We start from the raw sequence: 21,758 nt of genomic DNA, 5'->3' as shown, positions 1-21,758 counted from the left end.
GTCAGCTCAGTAGTCGAGTTCCACTCAGAATACATAAGAGTTCATACCTTACATATTTCCATAAAAGCCTACAGTATAGTAAGGCATTAGACAACCATGTTCTGTTAAAGTTTTACTGACTTTAATAAGCTTAAATCAGAAATAGATTATTATGAGTTTTATTCTTTTTATTAATTCTACCAAACTAGTTTAGTCCCAAGTTTCTAGATCATGGTGGAAACAAATCCACTATATTGAGAGATGATGTATTTGTCACTTGTATACTCCACTACTGAAGACAGTAAAAGAGCAAGTGTAAATTACTACTTGTCTGAATCCTTCATCTGCTAGGTGAGGCAGTCCTGTGAGAATATGAATAACCACGCATCAGTATTACTTCTGCTTGGTGACCTGTAGAATTATAATTAAAAAAAAAACAAATAAAAAAATCAGCAGAGTGGAGAAATGAGGACAGAATTTCCAAAAATCCTCTTTCAATGCCAAGAGAATTACTATTCTTTAAATTTCAACGATCATTCCCTCATTCAGCTTACTTAGGAAGAACTGAAGAAGCCTTAATAATATTTTTAATTATTTACTTCTATACATTTAAAAAGGTAGCTGAAGCCTTGATAATATATTCAATCTAAAACTGAGAAGCACTTCAGGTCAAAGAGTTTCTATTTATATATCACTGCTCTTAAACTCCAAGTATCTATGGACATATTGTTGGCTTGGAACTTCAAAAAAGGCAGCCAGCACCAGTCTGCCATAAATAAGCCATACTTCAGAGAAAGCGCCTATCAATTTTTAAAAAAAGTTGTAACTTTTCTTGGTTGTTTCACCAAACAGCTTGGCATAAATCCTAGAAGATGATATACTGACCTTGATTTTGAGATATGGTTAATGTCATATATTGCTCAAACGTCTGTAGACCAAAGTACAGCCACAAAGTATTTGCAGTGTATGCACAGCTTGTAAAAAACAAATTAGACACTGCAGCTGGAAGAGAAGAACCTTCTGCAAACTCTCAATGTAAGAACATTATCATTTAACAGATTCTCTCACATCAGCTAGCCTTGAAAAATAACTTAAGACTTCATACTGATATAAATAAGGATTGTATTAAAATCAGTGCAGCTATCCTAAGCATAATTTTTTATGTTGGCAATTTCATTGTGAGTAGCTTTTCAAGTTAAGTTTAAGGGATTTATACTGAATCAAAAGGCCCCTCAAAACTGTATATGAGCATCCACCCAGTGAGTTATCTGGGTGTCAAGTCCATGCCAGTCAGACCATACCAGTGACACTTGGTATAAGTAACAGTTAAAATGGAAGGCAAGTTTTTTAAACATTTTTGCTGCTTAACATGTTTCTTTAAAATAAACTCAAAGACACATTACCAAGGCAAGACTTCCATTCTCATTTACTTTTCAAGCCAGACGGACAGGTTCTTTGTTCCTTTTAACTGTTATCTATATACAAGGTCCCTGTAAAAAAGACTAAATGAAGCTATCGTTATGATTAACTGATATCTTTCGTCAGGGCTTGTAGAACCACGTAACTGAGCAGAAGTACAAACATGATTGCCAAAGTCTTATTCCTGCAGACATTTGTGCTGCAGACAGCTGCAACGGGAGTTTCCCCAAATACACACAGACACTTAAAAGTGGGAGTTTCCACAAATTACTTATTTCCTTGGCAGTTATTTTCTATTCTAAAACATTACCGTTGAAACAATTTTACTGTTGGGCTGGTTTGTGATGAACTCCATACAATTCTCATAACTGATAATTTGGGAAGCACTGTTGGACTACAAAATAATTTCTGCTTAAGCATTTAAGCTGGCAGACCACTGAACTTTAGTAAAAGCAACACCTAAATAAAAGCTTTTAGAAATTTACAAGAGGGAATCAAATATCCATTACTGATTATAAAGCATATCTGACAGGTACATTTAACCAGCAGATGTTTTGTCATATAAAGTTAAGTCTGTTAGGAATATTTTTTTCTGTTTTCTCAGAATTTTACTTAGATCAATTTAAAGAATATCAAGAGTCCAAGGAGAAAAAAAAAAGAAGACAGACAAAAACCCCACTTTAGAGGCCTACACTTTTGTTCACCATTTTCTACCATTTCTGATACTAAAGCATTTCGGCAAAACATAAAACATCCCTCAGTTCACTGCAAACTGTGCTTATACAGGACTAACAAAACTTAGGTCCAAGACTACTACTGCCAGTTAAAGAGAATATTTCATTTAAGTGTATATACAAATCAACAGAAAAATAACTGAATATAAGCAATTCTAAAACATTCTTGCAGCAGTACATTAAAAACAACAAAATCACATAAAGCTTACAGAGGCCTTTTGAATGTCTATCAGCAAAAAACTGCAATGAGTAAATTTATAAACTCTACCACTGACCCCAATAACAAGCTACTAATTGAATCCTAAAGAAATTCAGCAAGCCCTGGTTTAGAGGAAGCCTTTGGTCATGCCATCTGTGAGCCCTTCAAGCTTGCTGTCCCTCTTCTGGTGAGCTGCAGTAACCCTATATTTAAGAAAATATACCTCTGCAGGCAAATGGCTGCAGCCAGCACCAAAGAGGAAGCTCAACTTCTGTCAGACTCTGGAAAAACAAAATGAAACAAACATTTTCTATTTTTATTTTGCTTGTAAAAAGACTAGCAATACAATTTAGAGACAGAGTATAACCGCAAAGACACACTCTATACTTCACTGCTGTACAACACAGGAGATAGTACTGGTTTCTAAGTAATGATGCAGTGAAGCATCTTAGAGTTTGCTCTTCTCATACTTGGAAACTCTGACTAGGAACCAGAATCTCAACATAAGCTAATAATCATACAAGTGTAATTTATAGAATTAAAAGGCCCAACTGGGCTGTATTGCTAATGGATGGACCGTCCCCACCTCCAACAGCTTTGAAGCTCCTTGTGCTCAAAACCTCATGTAAGCAAGTAGGTGTACCAGAAACAAGTCTTCTTTATTCTGATTCCAAAGCCTGCTCCCTTTTAAATCACAATATGAACATTTCTCTAAAGGATGGTGTAAGGCATAAGTATTTTGCCACTCCCACTTCCAACCATGCAAATGCCAAATCAAAGGCCTCAAACAGGTAGGAGCATGGACTACAATATAACCAGGATTTAAGGCTACTATATATTTCATCACTTAGGTAAATACTACTTTTTTGTTTGTTTGTTCTTTTAACATGCACTGGAAAGAAGAATCTGCAAGCCCTTGCTTACTTTCTACAAAAGCTGAATTTAATTGTAACCACCAGATCACGCGTAGTTGGGATTTTAGGTCAAGATTTTAAAATTAAAACAAATGTACACTGCAAGGCTGTGTCAGAAAGACAGCAGTAAACAAATAATTTTAATTTGGACAACATGAGAGGGAATAGCCATTTCACATCACTTACCCCTGAAAATGTATGATCACATGCAATGGGCTGCTTCTACAAGTTGGACAATGCCATTTTATTTTATAATTTCTTTTATGGGAATCACTACTTGCTTCAGAATTATGACCAAAAGGAAAAAAAAATTTCCTCCTTAAATCTTATTTAAATGAACTCCAACAGCAAGGATTAGCTGACACTGCCCTACATCTCCAAAGCTGTAGAGTTGCATCCAAAATCGAGTTCACACGGGCCTATTTTCAAGTGCGTTCACACGGGCCTATTTTCAAGTACAGAAGACTTCATATGCAATACTTCATAAAACACGAACAACAACATTCTGATTTTACAACATAGATCACAGTTCACCTAATCAAACATATTACTGACATAGTGCCAACAAAGTTTGCAGAAAGGTTTCACAATAAGTACAAAAAACACACTTCGTATTATAAAAGTAACAAACACCTGACAGTAAGATAGATCAAAGGCAAGATGCTAAAAATACAAGTTCCAGATTCTTACTTTCCATCTGATCTTGATGTCACTTGACTCTTCTCCTCAAATCAGCTCCTTTTCTGACCTATCTTGAAACTCAGGACATATACTCATTCAGACTGGGAAAAAGACTTCAGAAAACTAAAGATAATGGGAATGGATTTAGTGGTACTGCATGTGTAAATCAAAACCCTTCCTAGGGTGGTGATTACTAATATTTCAGAGGATGAAAAAAAAAAACCCAAAAAAAAACAAAAGAAAAAAGCTGTAATGCATCTAGCTTAGTACACAGTGATTGAGAAATTGCGAATACAGAAATACATCTCGGATTCCAAGATCTCAGTCTCTGGCACTTCAAAATGATACCAGTAAGCCCCTGAGCAGCAACTTCTTAGGCTGGAAAGAGCATTCTGTATTTTTACCCAGTTCTTACACTCTTCTGTAAGCACTCCTCAGATCTGATGCCATACAGCTATTTCTATCATTCCATCAAGTGATCAAAAAAAAAAGTCTCTAAACTGAAACATTCACTGTAAAAGATATTTCCATTTACTTCCCACCAACTCTTCTTTTTTAAATTAAGATGTAAGGTCTTATTCCAGCCAAAGTTTGAATCTAGCAGAAGCCTGGAATTTTTTACATACACTCTACAGTCCAGTTAGATTATTTCCCTCCCCTTTAATTTGAAGATGTTTCTTGGCATCACATTAACCTATCCTATCATAGAGAACTTGCTTCTTTCCAAATCCTTTCTTAAACATCTAATAGTATTGTCTATTCTTTCCATTCTTATGGTCACATCAAAGCTGGTCCAAAAAACATCTGGCTGACTCCTGGCCTCATTGACTTTTCGCCTTCAAAACTTACTTTTATTTATTACACTCACAATAAATACATATATATATATAAAAATACATATGTATACACTTCTTAAAGAAATGATACGTGTTTTAAACTCCAGCAACCCTTATCTTCTCAGCAAGATGAGCTACAAAGAATACATTGCCTTTGTGCACAATTCTTTCATATAAAGTTTCTTTGAAAAGCTCTTTCAAAACAGTGCAGCCAGACTCTTTACAGAGATGAACTGTTATGACAGAAGGGCACTCTTCTTTATGACCTCCAAAATTGTATGCTTTATGCACTGCCTAGAACTAACAGTCATCATGTCCAAGGAGTCCATATAGCAATTTTTCATCTCCAAGTTTTGGTATTCCAGAGAATTCACATGGAGCATATAACATTACCAGCAGAAGCTTTTACAATATTTATAGATTATCTTTCTGCTATACACATCCTAGATATTCTTAAGGCATTCTAAATAGAGTCACTTGTTGTACACAATGAAGAGCGGAAGCTGGATTTCACCTGCACAAAGGAAATTCAGGAATCTGGGTCAATGGGATTAGTCCTGTTTCAACCTAAGTAATCAAACCTGACATCTTTGTATAGTAAATACAACAACAGTTCGCCCAGACCCAAGCCAAATGACAGATCACACATATCACTGATGCATTGATTCGGCTGTGTAAGATACTGGCACCACAAAATAAAAGGTCTACAGAAGCTGAACTTTCTCCTTAAAGTGCTGTTTCTGCACACTTTTTAAATATTTAATGGTATTTGTGACATTTTATATAGCATTTGAAACCATACAGACTGATACACAACATCCTCTAAAAAACTGCACTTAATAGTTCTCTCACATGTTTATATCTACAGCTATAAAAAGCACTCTCAGTTTTAGAGGGGTACTAGAAAGTGTTAGAAGTGCATTACACTGTCCAAAGCACCTCTCTTTCTTCCAGAAAATATCAGATAATCTTTCTTCCAGAAAATATCAGATAATCTTTCATGCATTCTAGTCATCTATTGTTAACTAGTAAGCCACTATTATAATGAAAGACATTTTAGGGGTTATAATGGAATTCATTTTCAATTTCTGTCATGTACATCTCCAGCAGATCAAAGCTTAACAGTCCCAACGCTTCAAACTAGAACTATCCCATTACATACTTGAAAAATTTTATCAAATTCTGATGACAAAATTTTTTCTAAATTTAGCATCAGAGGTTAGCAAAGATTTTTATACGATCACAAAAACACATACAGTTTATACAATAAACCAATGGAGATACACCACTGATAGATTAAGTAGGATTTTTGATTCAAAGAATCACTTTAAAAAAAAAATTACAAGAAGCAGTTTGATTATTCAGCGAAAGTCTTCTCATACCAAAGAAACAAAACCATCTTTATGGTTATCAAAGGCACAGCCTGGAAAATAGCTTGTTTTAGGTAAAACTGCAGACTCTCTACACCTCCTGTTATTCAGGTTATATTCCATCTATACCTGTGCATGTTTTTATATATATACACATTATATATGTAACATAACATGTGGGTATGTATGAATAAAATCTATTCTTCAGAAAGAACCACCTTTAATAAAGAGTAGCATAATACTACAGTTTTGATTAACAATGCTAGTCTCGCATTTACGGCTGTTTCGTTTTCCTTGGAAAAAACATAACAGATGGCGGTTAGATTACTCCAGCTATAACATGGTGCCAAATTTTTCTAACTGTACAAACAAGTACATCCATTTTTATTTGCATCTAAGCAAGAATAAGAATTAAGATATCAGAGAACTAGTTGTTCCTCTTCCAAAGATCTGTGTGGATTCTTTCCACAAGAAAAAAGAAAAGTAGTAAAAGCATTAACTACAGATTCAATAATCTTCAGTTGACCTATTTTAAAAAAGAAAAGTCAAACTGTTCACAAGACATAAGATGACTTGTCTACCTTTTAAGTCCAGATAAGACATTTACAATTGTAACAACCGTTAGTAAAAACTTTTCTTGTTTTTTTGAAATGGGCAACAGGAAAGTAACAAAAAAATTATTGTGCTTCACTTCCACTGGTCCAGTGCCACTCCTGTGCAGTCTACCAGAGAACCAGCAGCTGGCATGGCACAACCAAAAATAACAAGTGCAAGGACTGCAATAGTTACAGTTTAACTGAATGTGAAAAAATAAGTCTTACGTCAGAAAGGATAGAGAGAAGACTAGAAAGTTTTAAGACTAAAGTATACGTGATTGATCTTGAAAGACTTCTTGCTGCGTACTGTATACCTTGAAATCTTAAAGCTCAAAATTTTTGTTAGTTTGGAATGCTATATAGTTTTCCTTTATCATTTTTCACTTCACTTTGTTGGAGTCACAACTGTTCAGTTAGAAATCACATGGAATCTATTCTCCAAGACTCGCCATCGTTTTTGGTATTTTGGCTGTTCTACGGAACACTATCCTCAACCCTGTTTATTCTAGTACAAGCTCCCTCTTCTCTCAAAAGAGGGAGCTTCTTTCCTTCTCAAAAACCTAAAAACCCAACAATAAAAAACTAAAAAAAGGAAAGGAAGACTGTCCAACACCACTACTACAACTGGTAAAGACTGTGTGGGAGACAGCTTTCTCACTACTTCTGTTTTCATAAGAAGGCAAGGATGACACTTCACAACTCCCAATTAATGAGTCAGGTGTGTTTCTTCCACACACCTTCTCAATTAACACAGACCAGCAAGCGCATTTAGAGCAAACTCCTACCAGAACACTAGACCATGCATTTTCAATCATCTCCTCAGGGCTACAAAAATGACAGGGAATGAGTAATATGTGGCAGCCAAAGTATTCCATATGTTGACTAGAAAGGCAGAAATGGCATAGAAGCAAGAATTAATTAGAAGTACTCATCTAATTAATTTGCTCCTTGCTATCTAAAATGGAAGCGAACACTCCATGAAGAAAGGGAATTGTATCAAGTTGCCAAATTAAGAGTTTCAAGCAAAAAGACTTCCATTTGCTACATTTTATAGCAAAGACACTGCTGCAAATCCCTTCTGCTTGGCTTTCTCTCAATAAACAAAGCCCGTCAAACAAGTGCCACATTCATCGGAGTAAGATCTCAAACTCTGGAAGAAGAGACCTAGCTCCCAGTTCAATAGCCCGGCAGTGAGGTTCCTACTACCAAGTAATTATTAAGTAGCATAACATTGTTGCAGCCCATTAGTTCAGAGATTATTACATCTTTAGTAATGAACAGATTTGTCACTAATCCCTTGCCACCTGCCAACCCCATTTTGCTGAGGAGCCGAGTCCCACAGTGCAAGCACACAGGCGGCATCAGCAGCACTGTGACACCCTTCGCTTCCACTAAGATATCCTTCTACCCCCAGCAGTCCTCTCATTCTTCCAGCACCAGTGAGCCACAGCATCGGCCAGCTCTGCTAAACAGAAGAGCCAGCAGGGAGGAGAAGCACAACAGCTCTCCACTGTGGGGAGCAGGGGTACCATGCAGCTGTGGAGAAACAGTCTGGCAGCAGAGGCACAGCAGGCACGATGCCAATATGACAGATAGTTTCCAGTCTTAATCACTTTGATATCATCTAGTACTGTGTACATTTGGAAATACAGTATTCCATCTCCCAAGCATTGTTTCCATCATTATTAGAAAGGTTATCTGCACCTCAAAGCAAAAGGTGTGAGATTCAGCAAATTCACACATTCCTCTGATAACGCTTGAGTTTGCCTCTTCAGACACTTAGATCAGTGGCTTTCTGAACTATAGCCATCTTCACAACAGCTGATATTTGCCCAGGGACAGAAATAAGGGGTTGGGGGGAGGCGCAGGAGGGAAATGACTCACTGAGGCTTGGAGTTCAGAGGGAAAAAAGAATTTCACTGTGAGTTCTTCACATAACAGCTTCCCACAAATTTTCCTCTAAGTGGCTAGAGAAGACTTAGGCTGTCTAACTCTGTTCTCCTAGTTTAAACATGAAAAGTACATTTAAAATATTCCTCTCTCCCTTCCAAATTTCCCTCCCTCCCCCACTGCACAGTCACACATCAAGTACTTATCTAGCATAATCCCAGCAGTCTGCCATGCTTAATTTACTCCCTACTAAGCGTACCCACACAAGCTTATTGATGGTGGGACTGGAATAAATTTGGGCCAGACTATGCATCATCCTATTATTTCTTTGGGCTCTCCTAAAGCCAGGATCACAATTCTGTTGTCTATAATCCCATTAATATTCTTCAAAGTAGTGTTCTATCTCCAGCTCTTTACAGTGAAGAGAACTACTAATGTTACAGCAAGACTCACGCACCCCTGCTGCAACAGGTATTTTGTCTTCTCAGAAAACCCTTTCTGCTTAGCATTGAGTATATTCACCTATTTACAGCCCTAATGCAAGTCTCCAGTTAAAAATCAAAGGTAAGTACTCCCTCCTAGACTTCAAACAATGGAGACTGCACAGGATTGATTGTCCCATGCTCCTACAGGTGGTATACCCACTTTGACAGCAGAAAGCTTATTTCTCCATGCAACATCCACAAAAGTCTGTATACATAAATCCACTCCACTCACTTAAAACTGTGCAGTGCTTTGGAAACATACCTATCTGGCACGATAGTGGAGTCTGATTAACTGAATGAAAAATTACAGTGGAAAGCTTGAATGTTTAAGCCTGTCTGATTAAAGGCAGTTAACAGCTGCAGATGCTCAGGAGCTGTGCAAGTCAGGTCACTCTTTTGCCTGACGTGCCTCATTTTGATTAGTCAAGTTTACAGATCAGGTTTACAGATTAGCTAATAAGCCTTTCATCTGTCAAGAGGACCTGTAGATTCAGAGTACAGGTTTCTCTGAGCTAAATTTCTCTCCATATCATTATCAGGACATTAAGTAGAAAAAATGCTAATCCTTCCAGGAATACAGGAAAGTACAGAAAATAATGAAAAGGGAAAAGACTAGCTCTTTCACAAGCCTATGTACCTAAAGCATACAGTTTTATCAGTACAGGGAAATACCAGAAGCTGACTTCAGTACATAGCTTTGGTCAAAACAGTGCAATTACTAGATTTGCGTAAAAGGTTTAGGAGTGCACGTAATGAAAGAACAATGTTCAGTAATAACCTATGCCATCTCTGCAATAAGATCATACCACAGTGCTCCAAGATAAGAGATGCTCTCACTTGAGGAAATAACTGTCTTGATTGTAATATATTGAATTTAGTCTCTTCAAAATTCCAGCTCAGTCTAGGAGAAACAAACAATTATGTGATATGTTGTAACAGAATTACTGTTAAGCAACATCAAGGTAATGATTTACTCTTTTTGGTAGAGTTGTCACAAGATTAGGGACTAATAATTTAAGCCTCTGCTGCTTGGCTGCAGGAACTAGCTCTCAAGGTTAACTACATTCTGGTTTGAATGCCAACCTCAGCACTTAGATGCATGTAACTTCTGCTGAAATTAAGGGGAACTAGGTAGACTTCAAGGTGAAATTTGTAAGGATGTGGCATTTAAACCAAAACTTCCTACTTTATAGAAGAGTTTTAACAAGCTTTAGAAATACACCAATAGAGAGATTGTCCCTCATGTCAGAATGTTAAGTATGGTAAGTCTTGAAAAATAATGTAAGAGAGCTAATAAAACATGAGATGAAGGACCATTTCAAACAGATTTTAACTTGGAATAAGATTTACATGCAGACATGGAAAGGAAATCAGAGATCATCTATAGGTTCAATAGGGTATAAGCCCGGGTATAATCATAGTTCATGAGACTTTTAAACTCAAAATTAGTTTCTTCCCCACCTTAACAGACTACTATTTATTAATAGGAAAATATGCAAATATTTATAAACATTACTGTTTCCAGAATGATGATTAATGTCTATCATTACAGTAGCAGAAGTTAAAAATAGAAGAGGGAAACAAAGCTTCCTACGAAAGCACTTTTTTTTTTGGTCTTGCAAGCCATATTACACCAGACAAGACCAAGGTATTCTCATTATCTACTTCTACCACTCTTCTTCCTTTTTTTGTTACTAAGCAGTTATTACATGAAAAATGAAAGCAAGTAACACAAACTTTTACACTTAACTAGAATCTGTTTCAAGATCTGAGATGCCGCCCTGCAGTGCTGCATAAAGATAAAGACATCTCAGTGACTGATTTCAGCTCTCCTGGAGAGTAGAAAGCTTATTTGTCTGGAGAAGAACTGAACATGAAAGTGGAAACTGACGTGTTGAGTAAGATTTCCCTCCTCCAAGGGTTCTTGTTTTTTATTTTGCACATCTTTAAATGAAAAGCTGAATGTTAATACAAGATGAAGCTGGAGTTATTTAAAGTCATCTCAATTTAAGAACATTGAGAATTAAGTCTTGCTTTTGTTTAAGGATTAATTATTAAATTGCACAGCACACGTTCATAGTTCATCTAAATAGGAAGACTGCCAGCTAAACTAGACCTGACCTTATTTCCATCTGTTAAAGCAGGGTAACACCAAAAGATGTGGTTCAGCTGGCAGTTCTGGGTTGGCTAACCTGAACAATGAAAAAGTACATTTACATTCAGTAACGGTGAAGTTCAGGTCACTGAAGCCCAATCTAAAAATCACAGAATCATGGAATCATCTAGGTTGGAAAGGACCTTGAAGATCATCTAGTCCAACCTTTAATCTAGCATTGGCAGGTCCCAACTACACCATAACCCTCAGCACTATGTCAACCCGCCTCTTGAACACCTCCAGGGATGGGGACTCCACCACCTCCCTGGGCAGCCCATTCCAACGCCTAACAACCTGTTCTGTAAAGAAATACTTCCTAATATCCAGTCTAAACCTTCCCTGGTGCAACTTGAGGCCATTACCTCTTGCCGCTTATTACTTCGTTAAAGAGACTCATCCCCAGCTCTCCACAACCTCCTTTCAGGTAGTTGTAGAGGGCGATGACGTCTCCCCTCAGCCTCCTCTTCTCCAGGCTGAACAACCCCAGTTCCCTCAGCCGCTCCTCGTACGACATGTGCTCCAGACCCTTCACCAGCTTCGTTGCCCTTCTCTGGACACGCTCGAGTCATTCAATGTCCTTTTTGTAGTGAGGGGCCCAAAACTGAACACAGGAATTGAGGTGCGGCCTCACCAGTGCCGAGTACAGGGGTAAGATCCCTTCCCTGTCCCTGCTGGCCACGCTATTTCTGATACAGGCCAGGATGCCATTGGCCTTCTTGGCCACCTGGGCACACTGCTGGCTCATGTTCAGCTGGCTGTCAGTCAACACCCCCAGGTCCCTCTCTGACTGGCAGCTCTCCAGCCACTCCTCCCCAAGCCTGTAGCGCTGCTGGGGGTTGTTGTGGCCAAAGTGCAGCACCCGGCATTTGGCCTTATTGAAACTCATACATTCTTGTCCTAATAAAGAGAAAACCCATACGTGCAGACTACATTTCCATCACCCAGTACGTCTGGGGGTTTTTTGACCGTACAAGTACTAAACATAGGAACCCTAAATCTTCCTACTTCCTCCTACTATTGTCTCTCCTCTTGTTTATTTGGATATGCTTCAAACTCCTGAGAAATCTTTTGCTTTTAGTCATATCTCCATTATACGTAAATCACCTTTCATGATGAGTCTTGCAGCACATTTCCCATCATCTCTCTCTCAACACTTAAACAAAGATCTCCAAGACAGCAACAGTTCCAGACATGCACACTGGTGCCATTGGACTCCCCCAGCCTTTTCTTTCCAAGTACTGCCAGAAGCAAGAACAAAGAATATCATTCACACTCCAAAATGAAGGTTGTTTTTCTACAGCAAGTTGGGACTAATCACTTAACTGGAAACTTGGTAACCAGTGTTAAGTCAGGGTGCTGACTTATAAATCAGCTGTAAAACAGGAGATGAACTGAAACATAAAATACTAAATGCCGGTGCTAAGAACTGGGTCATTCAGGAAATTTCTGGTTAGTATACTGCTGCTCCTCCTCTGCTCTAGGTGTGAGCAACGACTGTCTAGCAGCGCTGGTCAGTCAGTGTGGGGTTTCTTTTTTTAAACTCACTGAAACTATACTGAAAGTTGTACAGTGCCTGAATTCTAGCATCATTGCAGTACTGGTCCGTATATGCAAAAAGCACATTGTGGTATTGCTGCACAGCACAGTTAAAAATAATTGTTAAGATAAACAGGTGATCCACCTCCAGTCTTTCTGTCACACCATCAATTTTGACAAAGAAAGGAGAAAACAAACAAAAACCCCCATTTCTGCCTGAAGACTCAGACCACAGACACTATCACCACTTTGATAGGTATGCTGAAAATGGTAAAAAAACAGCAATACAGATATTGGATAGGGGGAACGGGTGCAGAGAAGGTTAGCAAACAAAAGAAAGATGAACACACTAAAGAAAGGATGACCACACCCTGACATAGTGAGTCTCAACCCACAGGACAAAAACGCAGCTGCGGCAGTCTGTGAAATAGTAACCTCCTTCACTGTGTAAAAATGATGCTCTATCTACACAGAAACTCATGATTGAATCCTAACTCTCAGAACTGAAATAATCTCATGAACTGTCAACTCTGCAAAAGTGTCCAGAGCCCTGGAAAGGCATCCTTATTTATCATATTTAAGTAGTACTGAATCTTGACAACTACTAAATTTAAGTCTTGTTTCTTTTAAGGCTCCAGCTACTATGCTGAGGGTTTTTAGTTTCTGGGGTTTTAAAACAGCATGTTATCCTTCCAATTAGAGGAAAGGCTTAAAACATACAGCACAGGCACCCTGAAAGAAAGTGAATAATAAATGCTGGCTTAAAATATATACAACTCCCTCTTCTTAGAGACCTCATTCATGATCTTTGCTATTTGTTTGGTGTTCCTGCCAAAAAGAATTCTAAAATTTCAGGGTTTTGGTGCTCACAAAAAAGTTAAATATTACTTACCACAGCCACCAGATTTTTAAAAAAATTAAGGTTGATACTTTGCTCAGTTGTTGCTCCCATATGAGTTCTGATGAAAATTCCACTTTTGTATTTTGAGGAAACCATCCCAAATTAAAGATCTCCTGTCCGAAGAGCCCTTACAGGTGAGTTCATGATTAAAGGCATAAATCCAAGCTTCTCCTAGTATTCTCATTTATGTCAAAGCTGAAGGGATAATGAAATAAAAACATTGGCTAAATATGTTTGGTAACTTTCGTGTTTGGGGGTTGTAATATATTCCCTGCACTGAAACAATCAAGAATATCAGTGGTTTACAGCAATATATAGCACAAGTCCTTCGTGCATGCATGTGTCAAGAGGAGATGATAGTACATGTAAACAAAGTTTACAATTGCTGTTGCTTGATGTAGTTGCCATTGTAACTAATCTATTTACATGCACCACTAAAGTTTTTGTAAAGTGATCTCAAATCTATGTGCAGGTATTAAGTTTTCTAAATGTTCTGTGAGAGAGTTAAAACCATCTCCATGCTGTAAAAGTCACTGTAGGCACCTAAATCAATTTGGAATTATTGGGAATTACCACAGTCATCCCTAAATGCTGACTTACACTACAATATACAATATGACCACCTACGTAAATTAGAGTTAGTCATACTATAAAGAACAGAACCCAAAACTCCTGTCTTCCTGCCCTAACATACCCAAGGAAATGGTCTACAATGACAAATCCAAATCTCATGTTTTTATAAGTTACAGTAGAGTGGTTACATTTAGCTATGGAAAAAGTGTTCACCTTTTAAAAATGTAAGGATACAAAGCTAGCTTGAATTGGGAATTTCTTTCTTTGACAAATTAACACTAGAAGAGTGGGGCCAGGCAGGGGTTGCGGGGCAATTAAAGACATACATATTCGCTGAAGGACAGAACAGACTTAACAATTCAAATGTCCCTACTGTTCCATTAGAATGGAAGTGATCCTGATTATACATGACTAATGATGTACAGTTTGTCGGTCAATGTTATAACTTAGAGGAAATAAAATAAAAATCCAGAAACCAGTGGAACAGTGAGAATTTTCAAACATAAAGAGGATGACAACATGAGTTCCCTAGCCTTCTTGGAATTCTACCCTTGGCCTTTCCAGAAAGATAAGATTGCAAGGAAGCAAAGGTCTGCTTTCCTTACCTCTGGACAACCAGAGATATGAAGATTAACCCAGCAAGCAGCTATTCCTAAACTTCGCCAAAGATTTGCTTATTTCATACCAGCCATCTAGCTCAGCTCTTTATAACCGTTTTAGGAGACAGATCCAGAATGTTCACTTTCCATGAAGCTAAGATTTGCCAGAACTACTTTAGAGAGAGCCCTAGCTGCAGATTAAGTGTCCCTGAATTACTCTGGTTAAACCAGCCTGTGACTGTGGCAGGAAGATGCAACAGGAATCCTTATAACAGGCATGCAAGCTGTTCTCTTCTCCTAAAAACAAAGTCTGAAGGAGCTGAGGACATAACTATTGTGAAGGTCTGATTTCTGAATGACTGTAAATCCTTCTCTGCACTGTATATCGTCTTTAAATATCTTTCTGCCAAAGATATTCTTCAGATATGTGTAACCACTGCAATAACAACACCCTAGAAGAGATAAGAACTTGGCCCATTACTGGAAATGAGCTGGCATGCAAGTAAAATAAATAGAGCATTTCGGTTATGCTGGTGTGCTGGGATAGGGGGAGAACAACATTTAGGTTTGTTTCCATAGGAAGTCATGTCTCTGCATTCTCCCCTAACTACCGCCCTGTTCAAAATTCATCCCTTACCTCGGGAAAATTAGTTTTCATATTCCCACATGTGCTAAATGAAATGTGGACTCTTCAACCCCCTTTCTCTTTAACAAAGAAATAAGAAATTCATCACAGGAGTTTATGGAGAAGAGGCAAGACTGGAAAAACCTTCAAATGGGTCTTGTAGAAATACTGTAGAGACAGCACACTGCTCTTAAAAAGCACAGTGTACTGAAATTCTGTTCGATGCTCTAGTCTAGTCATTTATCTGAAGCAAGCAAGCTGAAGATACATATGCTTGTAATATATAGCATGATAATTCCTTAAAGTTTGCAACAACACCCAGTGCAGTTATACTGATCAGAACTTCAGTGTCTTCCGTTCTTTCCTCACACATTGCAAAAGGCATAACTTGCCTAGACATTCTAGCATAAGATGAGTAGCAGAGGTGTTGATTAACAAGTTAGCAATGGTCCATAAATATTAGAGGAATAGACAATGACATATGTACATAATAGTATTAAAAAATGCACATTCCATTTAGTACTGTGCCTCTCAGATTACCTTTGAGGCTGCCTTAAGTCCCTCTGATTTCCAGACTACCAGCTCCTTTCCAGACACTGTTTGTTCCACTACAGTACAGGTTCAAAAGGAAATGTGAGGCAATGCTATCAGGAAATGTCTTCATGGAATATGAAGAATGCTTAGGTATGCAAGAGAGGAGTAGTCACCTAGGAAGTTATTTTCTCGTCTTCCTCAGAAATCCCCATCAGAAGACTAAACGCGTTGTGGAAGAATCATTGTATCAACCAATACTTTCAAACATAAAGAAAAACAATTTACTCTGGAAGTCCCCTGGTAACTGTTATGAGTCCTTACCATTGTTTACAGAGCTATCCATCAATTCTGCCAAGAGTCTGAGCTTGTATGAACTTTCCTGCAAGGTCCGATAGTAGTAGTAAGCCAAGATCCTGATCCTACAGTAATACAAACTAACAGTTTTACAAATAATACGGTTACTTACATCTGCAAGTACTTTTAAGATCAGGGCTTAAGCCAGCAACAATTAATTGACACAATACTTGCAGGGTTGCACATGCCAAACAATTTAGGAAACTGCTGGATAATCTGATGAAAGTGTAAGTAACCCATTGTCTAACATCTCATGTCAAAGAGACTGGAAGATGATACCAACACTAAGTCAATGTCATCAAGTTAGAACACATACCTCTATTACTGCAACCTTACCATATTGTAATGCATAGCAATAAACGTACTAACAATCTAAGGGCTTCGGGGCAAGTGTAACCACCAGGGTTTGAGTGTCAAAAGCACTTTTCCTACAGTTAAAATGACAAATATATACGTGCCGTTTGGTCATCCATGTTTGTGCTTTAGTGCTGTAAAGAGTAAGTTAACAGTTCTTAATGCATTTCCATTTCTACTTAGCATTCATTACCAAAGTGGCTGCCATGCTTGGTTTTCTATCTGCTCCATGTCCACAGAAGTCGAAGGAGACTTTTTACACCTCCTGTTTTGTTTGGGGTTTTTTTTGTAGGCTAAGTTTTTTAACAACAAAATTAGATCGCAAGTCTGGTCTTAGAAGCACAGGAGAGTCATCTGCCTGCAGGAGCTTACAGATTCATGGTCAACTGATCAAACTGGCCTCAAACACAGGAATTCTCACTCAGACGGCCCTGCCTGAGGTGTCTGCAGGAATTTATCCTGGTGTATTCATTCTTACTGGTTTGAAAACTTTAAACCTTTTCCAGAACTGGCTTCTCTGTATCTCCCTCCTTCATAACTTCAAAAAAAAAGCTCTTTATTTTCTGGACGTTTTAGCACGAAGTTTGTCATCCTTTGTGGAGAATTTTATGGAGAGCTGGGAGATTTTAAAACAAAAAAATTACAAACAGGAAACAGCATTTAACCCACCACTAAGCTGACCCAGTACTGACTCTGCAGTAATGGAATATTGGCAAGGGGTATATCTTAATCGGCTCTCTTGCAACAGAAAGATGGCTCCAAAATACAGTAACAGGAAGGGAAAGAAGCATGTGTTATGCCAAAAAGAAAAACAGCAAGTTAATTCTAGTTTGGTCTGTAGCATGAAAGACGTATGTGAATGAAATAAACTACAGAGGCTCCAGCTCTACATGTCCTGAACAAACACAACTAAAAATAAACAGAAGAGGTATATAATTATTCAGATCTGAATTTGTTTTATAACCTCTAAGACACTAACGCTGAGCAGAGTGAAAGTGGAAATTTGCTTTTCACAGTAGGAAACATATCAGTTTAACACAACTGATTTCACACAGGAAACTAAAGTCCTGACTATGCCCCAGCCAGCCAGAGTGCATACACCAGCAGGAGAGGCTCTTTAACATCTGCTCAGCAACATTATTTCATTTGTAATGATGAAGTTAGACAAGGTACAAGGCTGGTTCAGCCCCACTACTGACCTGTTCTTTGCTAGCATCATCAAGACCCAAGAAGAGATGTCTCAGCAGACAGAATGGTAGGAGGGGAAACGTTTATCCACCTTCTCAATTCATTACGGATAGCAGTATCCTTAAGTTGCTACCAATTCTCACCGGCCACTTGAGGGATAAAAGTTGACAAATTAAACAAACACGTGCTAAGTGTCCTTGCTCTCTACTGATACAAGTACAGTACATAATTTGAACAGAGCCTACACCTGTAGATGAACGGGAACTTCAAACCTAGTCAGAAGTGACAGCATGACCCAAGTAAATATGAGGGGGCTTCCAAGATTGAAGGGGCTTGAAGATGATAACACTAAAGAAAATGCTTTCAAAAACACATTTGTACTCTATATTTCATCTCTAAGAAGTCTCACCTCATCCTTTAACACATATTTATATTATCACTGGAAATGTGCTAGGAAATTACTCCTGACACAACACCAGCGCCACAGCTCAACATAAGTGGGGAAACAGTAGAGCTCTTTCATCTTTTCTTTGCTGAAGGAAAGCACCTACACTTTTTTTTCCCCCCCCCTGAAGAGCCTTTCCTTCTCACATGGGCGGAGTCACACTGTCAAACTGCATCCCACCTTCCACCTGCGGGCAACCAAAGCAGCTCTGAAGGCATCATCATAGAATGGTTTGGGCTGGAAGGGACCTTAAAGATCATCTAGTTGCACCCCCCCTGCCATGGACAGGGACACCTTCCACTAGACCAGGTTGCTCAAAGCCCCGTCCAACCTGGCCTTGAACACTGCCAGGGAGGGGGCAGACACAACCTCTGGGGAACCTGGTCCAGTGTCTCACCACCCTCACAGTGAAGAATTTCTTCCTTGTATCTAGTCTAAATCTACCCTCTTTCAGTTTAAAACCATTACCCCTTCTCCTATCACTACATTCCCTGATCAAGAGTCCCTCCCCATCCTTCCTGTAGCTCCCTTTAAGCACTAGAAGGCCACTATAAGGTCTCCCCAGAGCCTTCTCCAGGCTGAACAACCCCAACTCTCTCAGCCTGTCCTCACAGGGGAGGTGCTCCAGCCCCTGATCATCTTTGTGGCCTCCTCTGGACCCGCTCGAGCAGGTCCATGTCCTTCTGATGTTGGTGCCCCCAGAGCTGGACACAGCACTGCAGGGGGGGTCTCACGAGAGCAGATAGAGGGGGAGAATCCCCTCCCTCGCCCTGCTGGCCACACTTCTCTTGATGCAGCCCAGGATACAGTTGGCTTTCTGAACTGTGAGTGCACATTGCTGGGTCATTGTCAGTTTTCCATCCACTGATACCCCCAAGTCCTTCTCCCCAGGGGGTCTTCCCACTGTTTCCCTCACAGCAGCGGGAACGGCACCTTCCCCAGAGCGGCGGCGAGGATCACCCATGTTCCCAGCAACGCGCAGCTGCCGAGGGACACAGACCGAGGCGGGGGACGCTTCCAGAAGCCCTCCCGAAGGGAACTGGCCGCTCCCAAGCGCCTCAACGCCAGGCGGCAGCTCCCGGGGCCGCCCGACCCCCCGCCCTCCCGCGGCGAGGCCGCAGGCCCTCCCGCCCGGCACGAGGCTCTCCCGCGGGGCGGCAGCGGCGTTTCTCTCGCGGCTCCCGGTGACTCACCCGAGGAGCTTCCCGGCGCCCTCCGGCGCGGCGCTGCGGCCGCGAAGCGGCGAGAGGAAGGAGAAGGGCGATGTGGCCGCGCACGAAGCCCCTTCCCGCCGCCGTTCCCCCCGCGGGCGCCCCGTGCGAGGGAGCAGGCGGCTGGCGCGCGGAGCGGGGCGGCGGTGGCTGGGGGAGCGGGAACGGCCCCGCCCCGCCCCGGCCCCCTCAGGGGGAGCAGGCGCTTACCTCAGCCGCAGCCTGGCTCAGCTCCGCGGGCGCCAGCCGCCGCGCCGGCCGCTCATCCCCGCTCCGCAGCCCGGCCCCGCAGCGGTCACCGCGCCCAGCGCCCGCCCCTTCCCTCACCTGCCGGGCCGGGCCGGGCCGGGCCGGGCCCGCCTCCCTCCGCCGGTTGGAGCTGCCGGCGGGCGGAGCAGCACCGCCCCTCCCTGGCCTGCCGTGGGGCGGAGGCCGCCGGGGGACGGGACGGGAGGGGAAGGGAAGGGCTGGGCGGGCAAGGGGCTGGGCTGCGCAAGGCCGAGCCGGAGCAGCGGCTGTGTGTGCCTGAGGGGTACCGGGGGCCGGCCCAAAAGCCGCAGCCAGCGCTCGGCTCTGTCAGGGGCCGCGTGTGCTGAAAACTCTCGGCGGCCTCACGAGAGCTGTTGTTGGCGGCCACGGTCGCAGGTCTGTCAAATGCAGCCATCAAAGCCGCAGCCCCGGAGGGCGCGACTGGGTAGGGCCGGGTTTTATCTGGCTGACGCTGGGGTCTGCCCCAGGTCCCAGCCCGGCAGACACCGGGGGTACGGAGAACGCAGGTCGTAACATACTGCCCACGGTGAAGGTCATTCGCCAGTGTCCTGTGCCCACCGGGAGGAGGTGCGGCACGGACAGCGCGGGGCTGCCGCCTCGGCCGGGGGAAGGCTCGGCCGGAGGGAGGCTCGGCCGGGGGCGGCAGCCTGGCTCGTGGGGACAGGGGCTGCTCCCCGGGAGGCAGCCAGGGTGCCCCCCTGCCCCGCCTCTGCCAGCAGGAGCGCTGCGGAGTCAGCCCCAGGCGCCACCGGCCCCAGCCTGGCCGCGCACACAGGCGCTGGGTGCCCCCGCGCTCCACTCTCATTTTATCCAGCTTTCCCCCGTATCCATGGCAACTAGACCCCATTACTCGGAAGCTTACCTGTACCCCCAAGAGACGTTACACAGTTGGGAAAGTATTTTTAAGTGCTCTAAAAGGTGACTTTTAAAATTTGATAAGATGAAGCTCGCTTCATTCACTTCATTTTCACATGTTTAAGATAAGCTTTTATTCAGTATTTTGGCTTCTCTTGGGCTTTTGTTGTTTCTCAGTTTGCCTTTTACTACTTCCGAGACTTCTTTTTCTAACTGAAAAAAAAAATTTTTTTAAAAAATAAGATGAGCAAAAAATTGCAAAAATGGCATTTAAAAATACACAAAAGCAAAATATGAAAAAATCTATCAAAAGCTATTTAAAAATGCTCAGCAACTTAGAATACATTTTTTTGTCTTGTAAAAATGATATTCGAAGTAATTTTACTACTGCGAGAGCACTGCTATAAGAGGTACAAAGTGGTCAGTTTTAACTCCATTTACCTTTGTAACAATAATGTAACTGAAAAAAGAGCACTTAATAAAGCAATATTCCCAAAGCATCGATCTTTGCAGAATTCTGCAGATTTATTTGAATAAAAAGCAGCAGATTCCTTTCATGATTAGTCAGCTAATGCTTTAATATAGTTCTAAAGCCTTTAACCTTTACAATGGTATTAGACTAGTTTCTGTGGTCAGAAAATAAGGTGGTGCAATATTTCCTGCGAATGCCATTTATTAGTATTTTTCTTTGTCATTCACAGAAACTTGTATGAAGTAGCAAAGAGAATCCCTCTTCTTGAATACAACCGAGAGAGAGCTTGGTCTGTGAAACGAAGCCCTGTGTTTTAAGTACCACAGAGACTAGCAAAAGCTGGTTAGGAAATGGAGTTTAGTGGTGATCTTTGATTGATTTACAGCGTAAATAGAGAATTGTTAACACCTACTATTGGATTTGAAGGAGTCTTTATGTAAAGAAAAAGATAATTGCTGAGTACAAGGGAGTAATTGCGCTGGCAGGGCCTAAGGAAAATGAAGTTTCTTAAACTTTCCCACGGCATGTATCTCAGCTGCATCCAGCAGCAGCCTCTACCCTGGCCTTAGCTTTCTGTTGCACA

General features: G+C 41.0%; 1 protein-coding gene across 4 annotated transcripts in view; it reads right to left on the bottom strand.

Annotated features, from left to right (window-relative positions):
• SH3BP2 (SH3 domain binding protein 2) overlaps nucleotides 1-20,010 on the bottom strand; it is a 41,888-nt gene extending 21,878 nt beyond the window's left edge. The window contains exons 1-2 of one of the 4 annotated variants that reach the window (XM_074821974.1): nucleotides 19,789-19,893; nucleotides 17,934-18,071 (exon numbers count right to left, since the gene is read on the bottom strand). In XM_074821974.1, coding sequence (XP_074678075.1) covers nucleotides 17,934-17,953 — 20 coding nt within the window. In that variant the 5' untranslated portion in view covers nucleotides 17,954-18,071; nucleotides 19,789-19,893. The other 3 variants (XM_074821975.1, XM_074821977.1, XM_074821976.1) reach the window with 3 other exon arrangements.
• Nucleotides 20,011-21,758: the final 1,748 nt, after the last annotated feature.

The sequence above is a fragment of the Strix aluco genome, chromosome 4, assembly GCF_031877795.1.
Source record: "Strix aluco isolate bStrAlu1 chromosome 4, bStrAlu1.hap1, whole genome shotgun sequence".
Classification (NCBI taxonomy): domain Eukaryota; kingdom Metazoa; phylum Chordata; class Aves; order Strigiformes; family Strigidae; genus Strix; species Strix aluco.
This window is presented reverse-complemented; position numbering and strand designations above follow the sequence as displayed.